Here is an 11,826-nt window from a genome sequence, read left to right as displayed (position 1 = left end):
TTCCTCAAATTGCAACAATGACTGCTAAGAGCTACTCTGCATCTCCCCACCAACACCTCCCTTTAATCCCAGCGGTCCCCTTAATTCAGAGAAAAAGGGCTCTAAATCCACATGTGATCTAAGCAATAACCCACAGAACTTCACTCATGATAGGCGAGAGGCAGCAGGCGAGGAAGACTACACGGAATGATGAAGAGAGGGGGCTGGCTGCCAGCCAATCACAGCGCAGCAATAATGAGAGAGGGAGAGAGGAGGAGGAGGAGGCGCTGGGTGATGAATCTTTTATTATGGGTGGGAGCAAGAAAGTTTTTCAGATGAGATGGGAAGAGGACGCGTGCAGGAGGAGCTACAGGTGGAGGAGCAGTGAGGGAGGAAGATAATGAGGGCAGCAGGAGTCCAGATGAGGAGGTGAAGGGAGGAGGACGGAGCACAACGTGGAGATATGAGAGTGCAGAGATAAAACCAGAGGAACAAGAAGAAGGAGCAGACTACCTGCTGGAGAGGAGCCTCTAAAACCGTGAGTTAGACTTTTATTCTTTCTTTGTTTGGTCCTGGAAAAAACATCTGAAGTCAGTTTGATCTAAACAGGGGTTTGTAGGAAAGGTTGATTTTCACTCATAATCCAAACAAAAACACTGCAGCCACGGTACCAGAACCAGAACTTCCAGTTCCTGCATCAGAAGATCTGCTGATAAGCAGCAAAGTTGACAGCAGAAGGTCCAAAGATCTTGGACTAACTGGTGGAAACCAGACAGTGGTGGGTGGAAACAGGAGATCCGAGGACAAGATGCAGAGACGGGCCTGGGTTCTGTTAGTGAGGTCCAACCTGGACCAACCACTGAACCAACATGGCAGCAGGTTTATGGAACAAACGCTGAAAAACAAAATGATCAGACAGATGCAAGGGCCCAGTCCGAGTCCAGATATCTACCTGTGGCTGCAGCTTCATGGACCTTCATGGACTTTCATGGAGCTTCATGGACTTTCATGGAGTTTCATAGACTTTTCTGGACTCATCATGGAGCTTCATGCACTTTCATGGAGCTTCATGGACCTTCATAGAGCTTCATGGACCTTCATAGAGCTTCATGGAGCTTCATGGAGCTTCATGCACCTTCATTGAGCTTCATGGACCTTCATGACGCTTCATAGACCTTCATGGACCCATCATGGAGCTTCATGGACTTTCATGACGCTTCATAGACCTTCATGGACCCATCATGGACCTTCATGACGCTTCATAGACCTTCATGGACCCATCATGGAGCTTCATGGACCTTCATGACGCTTCATAGACCTTCATGGACCCATCATGGAGCTTCATGCACCTTCATGGAGCTTCATGGAGCTTCATGGACCTTCATGACGCTTCATAGACCTTCATGGACCCATCATGGAGCTTCATGGAACTTCATGGAGCTTCATGGACCTTCATGTAGCTTCATAGACCTTCATGGACCCATCATGGAGCTTCATGGACCTTCATGGAGCTTCATGGACCTTCATGGAGCTTCATAAACCTTCATGGACCCATCATGGAGCTTCATGCACTTTCATGGAGCTTCATAAACCTTCATGGACCCATCATGGAGCTTCATGCACTTTCATGGAGCTTCATGGACCTTCATGGACCCATCATGGAGCTTCATGGACCTTCATGGAGCTTTATGGACCTTCATGGAGCTTCATAAACCTTCATGGACCCATCATGGAGCTTCATGCACCTTCATTGAGCTTCATGGACCTTCATGACGCTTCATAGACCTTCATGGACCCATCATGGAGCTTAATGGACCTGCATGACGCTTCATAGACCTTCATGGACCCATCATGGAGCTTCATGCACCTTCATGGAGCTTCATGGACCTTCATGACGCTTCATAGACCTTCACGGACCTTCATGGACCCATCATGGAGCTTCATGGAACTTCATGGAGCTTCATGGACCTTCATGACGCTTCATAGACCTTCACGGACCTTCATGGACCCATCATGGAGCTTCATGGAACTTCATGGAGCTTCATGGACCTTCATGTAGCTTCATAGACCTTCGAGGAGCTTCATAGACTTCATGAACCTTCATGGAGCTTCATGGACATTCATGGAGCTTCATGGACCTTCATGGAGCTTCATGGACCTTCATGGACCTTAACGGAGCTTGTTGGACATTCATGGAGCTTCATGAACCTTCATGGAGCTTCATAGACCTTCATGGACCTTAATGGAGCTTCTTGGACATTCATGGAGCTTCATGGACCTTCATGGAGCTTCATGGACCTTAACGGAGCTTCTTGGACATTCATGGAGCTTCATGAACCTTCATGGAGCTTCATAGACCTTCATGGACCTTAATGGAGCTTCTTGGACATTCATGGAGCTTCATGGACCTTCATGGACCTTCATGGACCTTAACGGAGCTTCTTGGACATTCATGGAGCTTTATGAACCTTCATGGAGCTTCATAGACCTTCATGGACCTTAATGGAGCTTCTTGGACATTCATGGAGCTTTATGAACCTTCATGGAGCTTCATAGACCTTCATGGACCTTAACGGAGCTTCTTGGACATTCATGGAGCTTCATGAACCTTCATGGAGCTTCATAGACCTTCATGGACCTTAATGGAGCTTCTTGGACATTCATGGAGCTTCATGGACCTTCATGGAGTTTCATGGACCTTCATGGACCTTAATGGAGCTTCTTGGACATTCATGGAGCTTCATGGACCTTCATGGAGTTTCATGGACCTTCATGGACCTTAATGGAGCTTCTTGGACATTCATGGAGCTTCATGAACCTTCATGGAGCTTCATAGACCTTCGAGGAGCTTCATAGACTTCATGAACCTTCATGGAGCTTCATGGAACTTCACGGAGCTTCATAGACTTCATGGACCTTCATGGAGCTTCTTGGAAATTCATGGAGATTCATGAACCTTAATGGGGCTTCATGGAGCTTCTTGGACATTCATGGAGATTCATGAACCTTAATGGGGCTTCATGGAGCTTCATGGACATTCATGGACCCACTGAAACCAGTTAATATTTTTCTCTTTGTTGATGATCTGCTGGAACAACAAGCTGCAGTTCTGGAGGAGGACCTCCTACCTCATTATCTCTTTTCTGCAATGCTCCAGACCCGCAGCATGATGCTGCCCCCTCCATCCTTCTCATTGGTTCCAAACGGCTCCATTTTTGTATCATCGAGCTGTAAAGTTCTTCCTTTCTGATCCATCCATGATGTTCTAAAGGTACGCTGGTCCCACCAGTTCTCTCTAGGAAATCCTGTTTTTGAGGCAGAGACTCTTTCGGCGGCCATGTTCCTAAAACCAGAAGATACCGAACTACGCATCATCCAGGGAAACATCTACAACCTTCATGAGCCCTTATTAGGGAATTTAGAAGATGTGCAGAGAAAGGAAATAAAGTTCTGGTTCCTGCAGCAGTTTCCTGAGTGAGGACGGTCCAGGACGGTTCTAGAGGAGGAGTCTGGAGACTCATGGATGGAAGGTTCTGATTGGAGCTCTGTCATCCTGCCACGTCGTCTGCAGATGGATCAACATCATCAGATGATCCATGTTTGGAATGCAGCTGTCAGACCTCCAGAACAGAGCCGGACCAGTAAATCCCCAACCTCACCCTGACCTGGTTCTGCCTTGGCTTCAGAACCACTCAAACATCCGACCATCCATATTTTTCTGGATCTTCTTCCTGATCTTAGCTTAGAGAGGAGGAGAAACTGATGTAGAAAGAAGGAAGGAACCTGCGTAACGTTCTCCAAACTGATGATACATCTCCTTTACTGGTTCTGCTGCAGCTTTCTATTTAAACTGAAACGACCCTCAGGAACACACACCTGCTTTACAAACCGGACATGGTGTTAGGTTTTAGGTTTGAGAGGGGGCTCTGAGCCGTAACTGGACCATGTCTGCTCAACACGGCTACAGAACCTTTTTTCCTTTTCTCAACCCGTTTGGCTTCCAGCTGTTTTTAATGAGCTCGTCCTGCTGGATGAGTCAGAAAAAGCCTCTCAGGGCGACACTGAACCAAACCATGTCCTTTCAGAAGCAGACCAGGAGGCTTTTATTGTGAAAGGATGACCTCCACCCAGCTGTGGAGCTCATCTCTTCAACAGATTACAGAGCAGCAGATGTGACAGATGTGCTAAACTAATTTGTGATAATGAAAAGATTAATGATAAAAAAAAAACTCTCCTCTTTGTCATGTTACCTCAGAACATCATAACCTGATGACCTCATTGCTCCTTTATGTCACTTCCTGTTGCTCCACATGAGAGACGGTGCCTCAGGTCAGACCACACTGCAAAAGCTAAAATCTAAGTACATTTTTTTTTTTATATTTTGATTTTACCTTATTTTCAGCAGGTAGATGAAACAATTCACAAAATAAAAAAGATGATTTTTGTTTAAAAAAAGAAAAAAACTTTATTATCTTATTTCTGATGCAAAATATTGCTTGATCTTATTTCAAGTGTGAGAATCCGGATTCCATCATTAGATCTCAAATTAAGAGAAAATATATTTAAAGGTACAGAGGATGGTCTTTTATTTCCGGGTGGATCATCTCAATAAGTGGTCCTCCTAATTGTCAGTCATTCTGGTGATGTTTACGTAAATCCGTCCTACGTGCCCGTCACGTTAGCTGTCTTTTTCTGCGCATGCGCACTTTCAGACGAATATCTGTTGGGAAGCTACGGTTTCAGACAGTCATTGAAGCTCACCTTTCTCACCACGGTTCTTTAAAAATAGCCGAGGGTTGTTAGAGAAAAAGTATCTAAGTGTATGAAAAGAAAACAAAGGCCTCAATATATCCCAGAATGCTTTGTGCGGAGAGCTCTCTTTGCAAAGCATTATGGGATGTTCTGTCACAGTGGTCCCCTGTCGCCATAGGCTGTTGCTACCCGACGTTGTTGACTAATAACAACAACGGGGCAGTGGAGGAGGAGTTATATGACATCAAAAAGCAGTGATCATCTGTCAAAACGGTCAGTTAACCGAGTTCACTATAAAGTCCACTATATAATCTCAGCTGTAAGTGGACACAGTAGGAGCTGTGAGAATAGCACATTTTAAACAGGAGGTGCACGAGGAGAAATGGGCTTGTGCACGCTCTCGCCTGCGCATTTTCTTTTAAAATGGAGAGGTTCTCTTAAAAGATCCTCCACAATAACCTTAATTCTAGAGATTTCTATATAGCTTTTATAATAATTTTGCAGCTTTATGCCTGTTGAGGCTCCGCCCCTTCCATCCGCCTCCATGGTGACACACTCTAGACCCTCTTCCTTCTTGTTGTTATGGTTTCTGACCAAACATGTCTGCCCCCTGTGAAAGTCTCTCTTCTTTGAGGAGTCCACCCGAACCTGACATAAGAACCGACTTCCATTGAAAGATAGTTGATCAGTTCCAATTGAGCATTATTTAATCTCTAACATCTCCATCAGTAATGGACCCATTCCTGCGTGGGTTCTGACCTGCAGGACGCCATGTTGTGAAGAGCATCAGATCTTGGTCTTTCTTCTTTCAAATATCTCTGACGGTTTCAGTTAAAGGAGGAATCTTTGTGGACGGGATCCTAAATTCTGCTGTGTTCTGTCAGATGAGCATACCCCGTCAGACCAGCATTCCCACAGTCAATACGCATGTGCAAGACGTCAGAATGGCGTTTATCCCTTTGGTTTTCTACGAAAAATAGACTTTAAACTACCTCGGCGGGCATGTATCCCTTTAGTCATGTACAAAAAAAACTATTTGAGGTCAGATCACCATATACTTCAAAAAACACCAAAAATACGTAGTTAAATTGTTTTTTTTTTTGTCCATGACTAAAGGGATACACGCCTGTTGAGGTAGTTTAAAGTTTGTTTTTCGTACAAACCTAAAGGGATAAACTGAAGGAATAAACGGGGATAAACTAAAGTGATAAAGAGGTATTGGGCTCAGATCATGGCCTCTTCCCTTAGAGGCCATGATCTGAACCCAAACCATGATCCAGCCTCCTTCCATCAGAGAGCCTGGCTGCAGGAACTGCTTGATGACGTTCATTCTTCCAGCAAACATCTGGAGCATCTGACAGCTGCTCCCACTGCAGGCGGAAAGCAGCCAGTTAAACCAGTAACTGATCATTTGATCCTTTTTCTGATGTGCATTTGATGTCTTAAGGGATCAGAGATTTTTTCCTGCTGCATCCTGTAGTTTGTTTTATTTCTGATAATGATGAGGGCTTTTCTGGGTCCAGGTGAACACACAGTGGTGAAGTTCTGAGTGAGCGTCTTCCTCCTGCTGGGATGAAAGAGGAGGCTGGAGATGAACAATCAGCTCTTTTCTGAAACACCTCCGTCCATCTGTTCCATCAGAGGAGAGCCTCTGCTGCAGCCTTCCTGACATTAATGTCTCCCAGCATGCCATCTGCTCCCTCAGGGCTCCATGGAGACAGACCCTCTGCTGATGAGGACACTGTGATACAGGGTGTAGATGGGATGAAGTCACACTTTGTTTCAGTTTGATGGAGCTGATGGTTAAGTTACAGGGGCAGGATAAGAAGGAGCCACCGTGTCTAAAGCTGGAGTTCCTTCTCTGCCCTGAAGGTCAACTTGTTCTGTTAATGACTCAGATTGGACCAAGCTTTAGCTGTTGGCCAAATGGACTCACATTTACCTCCTTCATCCCATTCCAAACAGCCCTACAGGGTCATGACCTTTAACTTCTTGAGCCCCAGTGAGTTTCACTTTCATTCCTTCATAGGTTCGTTCCAGGAAACTTCCATACTTTAACATAGACATATGTAATATCCACAGATATATCAGAATCTTGGCTTAAAGCTAAAATAAACAATTAATTTAAATATAAAGCACAGGCAAATGCAGTTGAATATTTTTTTTTTAAAGGCTCTCCAGGTCGCTGCAAACCCAACAACCAGCACATCTGCTCTAAGCAGAGATCTCTCAGGATCCAAATGTACAAGTTTCACCTCAATATAGCAAAGATTTACTGATTCAGAACCACAAAAATATCAGAACAGTAACCATTGTTGAAAAGTAGAATGACTTAAAAAAACTGAACTTTTCGGAAGTAAAAACTGAATGGTCATGTTAAAGGAAAAGTCCGGTCATATTCAGTATACAAACCTCTGAAAGTACTTAAATAAGGAAATTATTACATACTATTCAATAAATGATACGAATAAATAGTAAATACGAATAATTTCATTTGAATGTGCTTTACTGGAGGCATCCATGTTTGTCAAAGAACACTACTGCCACCTAGTGGTTTGTGACGTCACGGTGCGGTATCGGCTGTTGATCAAGTCCCAGTGCTGTATCTGGTGTTTGTCACAACGTGCTATTATCCAAGCCATCTTGAAAACATTCTTCTTCCAAATGTTTGCTACATATTACGTGTTTTTTTCTCTGGCCAGAAGTTCGATGGCAAATCCTCCCTCTTCAAGTTGGCAATCCAACGATGAACCCGTCCGTGGAGGATCAGGAATCGGAAAGGTGGAATAACTAATCTTTTTCACTTTTACCCGATGTATTCCAACATCCAGCTGCCATGCACGTGGGCATTGTCAGTTTCACTATAGCTCTGGTGAATTTCAATGGTGAAGTCCTCTGGAAATCTTCAATAATTGTTGTAGATTGCAGATGTGTCTAGTAGTTCCCATTGATTTTGCTTGTAAAGCGGGGAGAATGGTGCTAGGCTTACCGCACCGTGACGCCACTGCTGGAAAATGGCAGGAGGGAGGTGTTACTATATTTGCGCAAAAATGGTCGCTCCCAGACTCAGTGATCGCAACGAAAATTATTATTTTTATCTTTTTACTGATTAATGCTGAATTCATTAAATCATTGTGAACGTGTTAGTTATAGGTATAAATAATGACCCATTGATTATTCCTTGCTGACCAGACTTTTCCTCTAAAGGCAGGACACATAGAGATGTCTTTGATTTAACCTCTGTAATTCCCACAAGGTTTCTTTTCTGTAAAATGCATTAAAAAAATCAGGCGAGGCATAATACCTTTCTCGTTTCTATATTCCATTTGCTTTTTTCTCTGAAACCACAGCAGCTGTGGTGTTGGCTTTCTTTTGAAACTAAACTTTTACCAAAAACAGGACATGCAAACAGAACTGAGGATGAAAAGAGGAAATTGTCGCTTGGTATTCGGAGTCAAAAGTGAGTCTATCTGCACGACGGCTGAACTTTGATCCAAACTAGTTAAAAAAACATCTGTAATTCCTCTGGATTTATGTCTCTGGCAACGGTTTGAGGGTCATTAATGTTTCTATAGTTTCTAGTACTGTTGCACCGATACCGATACCAGTATCGGGTAGGGCCCCGATCCAGCACTAAAATGGTGGTATCGGTATCGTGGAGTACCAACAAATAGGGCACCGATATCATTTTTAGAGCCAAAAGCTTATTCAACTATTGTCACGCATTCCAGGTAGGCAATAAAAAGTTCTACTGGATTCACTTTGTTTTAGTCTTTTTTTTCCAGCTTCACAAAGGCAGGCATCAGCTTCAAAAAGCCATGATGGCAATTATTTTACATCCAACTAGTATGCAGTTCTTCATATATAGACACACACACATATATTTAAAACAGATGGTATCGGTATCGGCCAATATTGCACAGCCAGGTATCAGGGCCAAAAAATGGCATTGGCGCAACACTAGTTTCTAGCTGAGACCCTGGAGGTCTGACTCTGGAGAAGGAGGGTTAATGGAGTAACAATAAACCTTCTTTCCACCCTTGGCTGACAGACAGAACCAAACCACTGGCAGACCGATGATGGTGAGAAAAGAGCACCTAAAACGATCTGATGGAGTATGTCGAACCTCTGGGCCTGAAACTGACCTGAGTCCTCACTTGACCGCCGTACCAGCGAGGTGAACGCTTTCCTTCATACACACTGTTGAATGTATTCTCCCCTTATAAACCTCCCCATACTAACTCAGTGTTTTTCAGATGTTAAGTCCAGGACAAAACCTGCAGCTAAACTCTCCATAATGGAAAATGTGACGCCCAGCGGCTCCCCAGGTGACACCAGCCTGATGGACTACAACTACCTGGTCTTGGTGCTTGGCATCGTCTTGATCCTTGTCATCATCCTGGGGAACATCCTGGTGTGTCTGAGCGTGCTCACCGAGCGCTCACTGAAGACCGCCACCAATTACTTCATCATCAGCCTAGCGGTAGCTGACCTGCTGCTGGCTGTGCTCGTGCTGCCTCTCTACGTCTACTCGGAGGTCAGTCAGGTGTTTTATGTGGAACCAGTGGAGGTCTGTCTTTTTTATAAGACGCAGTGACAGTGAATTAATGTGTGTACAGTTCCTAGGAGGAATCTGGACCCTGAGCACCTCCATTTGTGATGCTCTGATGACCATGGATGTGATGCTCTGCACCGCCTCCATCCTAAACCTCTGTGCCATCAGTGTGGATCGGTAAGTCACCATTACCTTCATACAACCTTTGTCTATCCATCAATTTTCTTTTCTCATCGGATGTAGGTTCACAGGTATATCAGCTCCTTTCTCCCCCTGGGTGTGCATATTTTTTTACTCTGATTTCACCCTTTCACTGAATTACAGGGTCTGACAAGAAGAAGGTGATTCTCTTTAGATCTTAATGTCCACAAATCATGACAGAAAGGATATTTTAGTACAAAGATTGAGGTTTAAAAAGGAATTGTAGGGGACCAGCCAAGGACCCATCAAGGAAGGTGGGGGTATTTTGAATGGTTACTACTGTAGCAGTAACTTAGATGCTCTGTTCAATCAAATCACTGACCAATGAAGTTCTTACCTACTTTTTAAGGCAGGATATCCAACTGAGGAAGCTCATTTCAGTCCCTTTTCCTGGATCTCATCCCAGGCTTAGGACCAGGTCATTTTTTTAAAAAGTCCTGAGTCAAAATTCTTGTCAAGTCACACCTCTGAAACTATGAATCTCACATCCTTTTGCGTCTTTTTTAAAGGACTCATCACCTGGAAATCTGACTTTTTATGTTAAAGAGTCTGTTGTGATTCAGTTAAAACCTGCCGAAAAAACTCTGGAGCATGAATGTGTTCTATTTCTCCTGTGGGCTTGCTGTGCAAACCAGAAAAGCCCACAAAGGCACGCTTTCCTCAAAGAAAAAAAGCTCCTGATGAAGTCCAGATTAGACCTACGGTGGCTTGATAGTGGAAAAGCATCCAACAAATACCTAATGGTGCACAACCAACCAGAAGAATGTGGGAGAGCTCTCTACCATTGATTAATACTTTAAAATTAGGTCATCTGCGTAGGTGTTCCGCAGTAAACGCAGGGACGTCCCCACCCCTTCTGCAGACACTCTGCTGCACCTCTCCCAAATTGTAGGTGACTGCAGACAGTGCCACCGACAAGAGGCCTCTGATTGGTCAAATCTACATCCGCTCTACACTATGCGTATTTCCTCTTTAGTATCTTACCGGCTTGTTTTGTTTGTATGACCGACATTGCGGAAAATGACTCGTGAAGTTGGATCAGCTAGAACAGTGAGGTGCGTGAGAACGCTGGGACCCTTTTTCCACCTGGATCCCCGCTCTTTTTCACCCTCATGTCCCTCCGTTGTCGGACAAACTTACCCGCCCCTCCTCACCGCATCGGCCGTATCTAGACCCACAGCTAGTCTGTGATTGTCCCTCTTGCATTGTGGCGTGGAATAATACAGCGCAGAAAAAACTTAAAAATTGAGTCTAAATCAAAAATGTCTGCATCATACCCGCTACAAGCTCACTGCGACACACTTCTGCGGCAGTATGATATGGCAGTATAACAGCCCGTTATACTACCTACAGCCACTAACGGGTCTCATGTAAGAGTCCAGGAAATGATGGTAAATTAATCATGGCTAACTGCTATGTTGTTAACTATAAAACAACAGGCAACAGATGTACAGACGGCATGATAGACAATGTTATTAGAATAGGTGGTGTTCTGTAGAAAACCCCTTGTGGAAATTGCCTTGATTCTGCTCTGTTTGTCTGTACTGCCCCTGCTGGCCTCTGCTCCTTTCTGTGCTGCATTTAATTAGGCCCGGGCAGCAAAGCGCTGCGAAGGCCTATTGTATTTCGAAAGTTTCTTATTAGGCCCGAGCAGCAAAGCGCTGCGAAGGCCTATTGTATTTCGAAAGTTTCTTATTAGGCCCGAGCAGCGAAGGCTGCAAGAGCCTATTGTATTTCGAAAGTTTCTTATTATTATTATTATTATTAGGCCCGAGCAGCAAAGCGCTGCGAAGGCCTATTGTAATTCGAATGTTTATTATTAGGCCCGAGCAGCGAAGGCTGCAAGAGCCTATTGTATTTCGAAAGTTTCTTTTTATTATTATTAGGCCCGAGCAGCGACAGCGCTGCTGCGAGAGCCTATTGTATCTGTAGTGTTTATTATTATTTTTCTCCTTACAAATAAAATGGCTTTTTGGAGGCTTTATCATATTCCAAAACTCACCAAAGTTTGCAGACGCATCAGACCTGGTGAAAATTTACGTATTTTAATGGCCCCGTAAAAATTGCTAACCAGATGCCTCAACAGCGCCCCCTTAAAATTTTCAAAATACCCTCCCCATTGACCTTTTTTTCTCATAGAGACATGAAAATTGGCACACTTGTAGAGCGTCCTCACACTTACAAATAAGTCAATTAACGTCATACTAAATTATGCTCATGGAGTCCGCCATCTTGGATCAAATTTCAAATTTTGACTGTGATTTTGCATTTTTAGCCTCTATATTTGATCGACATCCTCTAGGACGTAGGCCAAACGGCTTCAAACTTGGCATGTATGC

The 11,826-nt window shown here is 44.1% G+C and overlaps 1 protein-coding gene across 2 annotated transcripts; it reads left to right on the top strand.

Annotated features, from left to right (window-relative positions):
• Positions 1-326: 326 nt before the first annotated feature.
• On the top strand, positions 327-9,488 carry LOC119794126 (D(4) dopamine receptor-like). 2 transcript variants are annotated; one of them, XM_038301479.1, is made up of 4 exons: positions 327-517; positions 8,787-8,908; positions 8,988-9,268; positions 9,351-9,488. In XM_038301479.1, the coding sequence occupies exons 3-4, from the start codon at positions 9,029-9,031 to the stop codon at positions 9,465-9,467; spliced, it is 357 nt and encodes a 118-aa protein (XP_038157407.1). In that variant the 5' UTR covers positions 327-517; positions 8,787-8,908; positions 8,988-9,028; the 3' UTR covers positions 9,468-9,488. The 2 variants fall into 2 exon arrangements, with proteins under 2 accessions (XP_038157407.1, XP_038157406.1); XM_038301478.1 differs by having other exon boundaries at positions 8,783-8,908.
• The last annotated feature ends 2,338 nt before the right edge of the window (positions 9,489-11,826 follow it).

The sequence above is a fragment of the Cyprinodon tularosa genome, unplaced genomic scaffold (assembly GCF_016077235.1).
Source record: "Cyprinodon tularosa strain WSP-4 unplaced genomic scaffold, ASM1607723v1 ctg469, whole genome shotgun sequence".
In the NCBI taxonomy this organism is placed as follows: Eukaryota; Metazoa; Chordata; class Actinopteri; order Cyprinodontiformes; family Cyprinodontidae; genus Cyprinodon; species Cyprinodon tularosa.
The sequence above is the reverse complement of the archived record's forward strand: the minus strand, read 5'-3'. Positions and strand labels throughout refer to the sequence as shown.

What these genes read in the sequence shown, in the direction of transcription:
- LOC119794126 (XM_038301479.1), top strand. Translation starts at nt 9,029, where the DNA reads ATGGAAAATGTGACGCCCAGCGGCTCCCCAGGTGACACCAGCCTGATG. An exon ending in CTCTCTACGTCTACTCGGAG is followed by an intron (nt 9,269 to 9,350) that starts GTCAGTCAGGTG and finishes ATGTGTGTACAG; the next exon opens with TTCCTAGGAGGAATCTGGAC.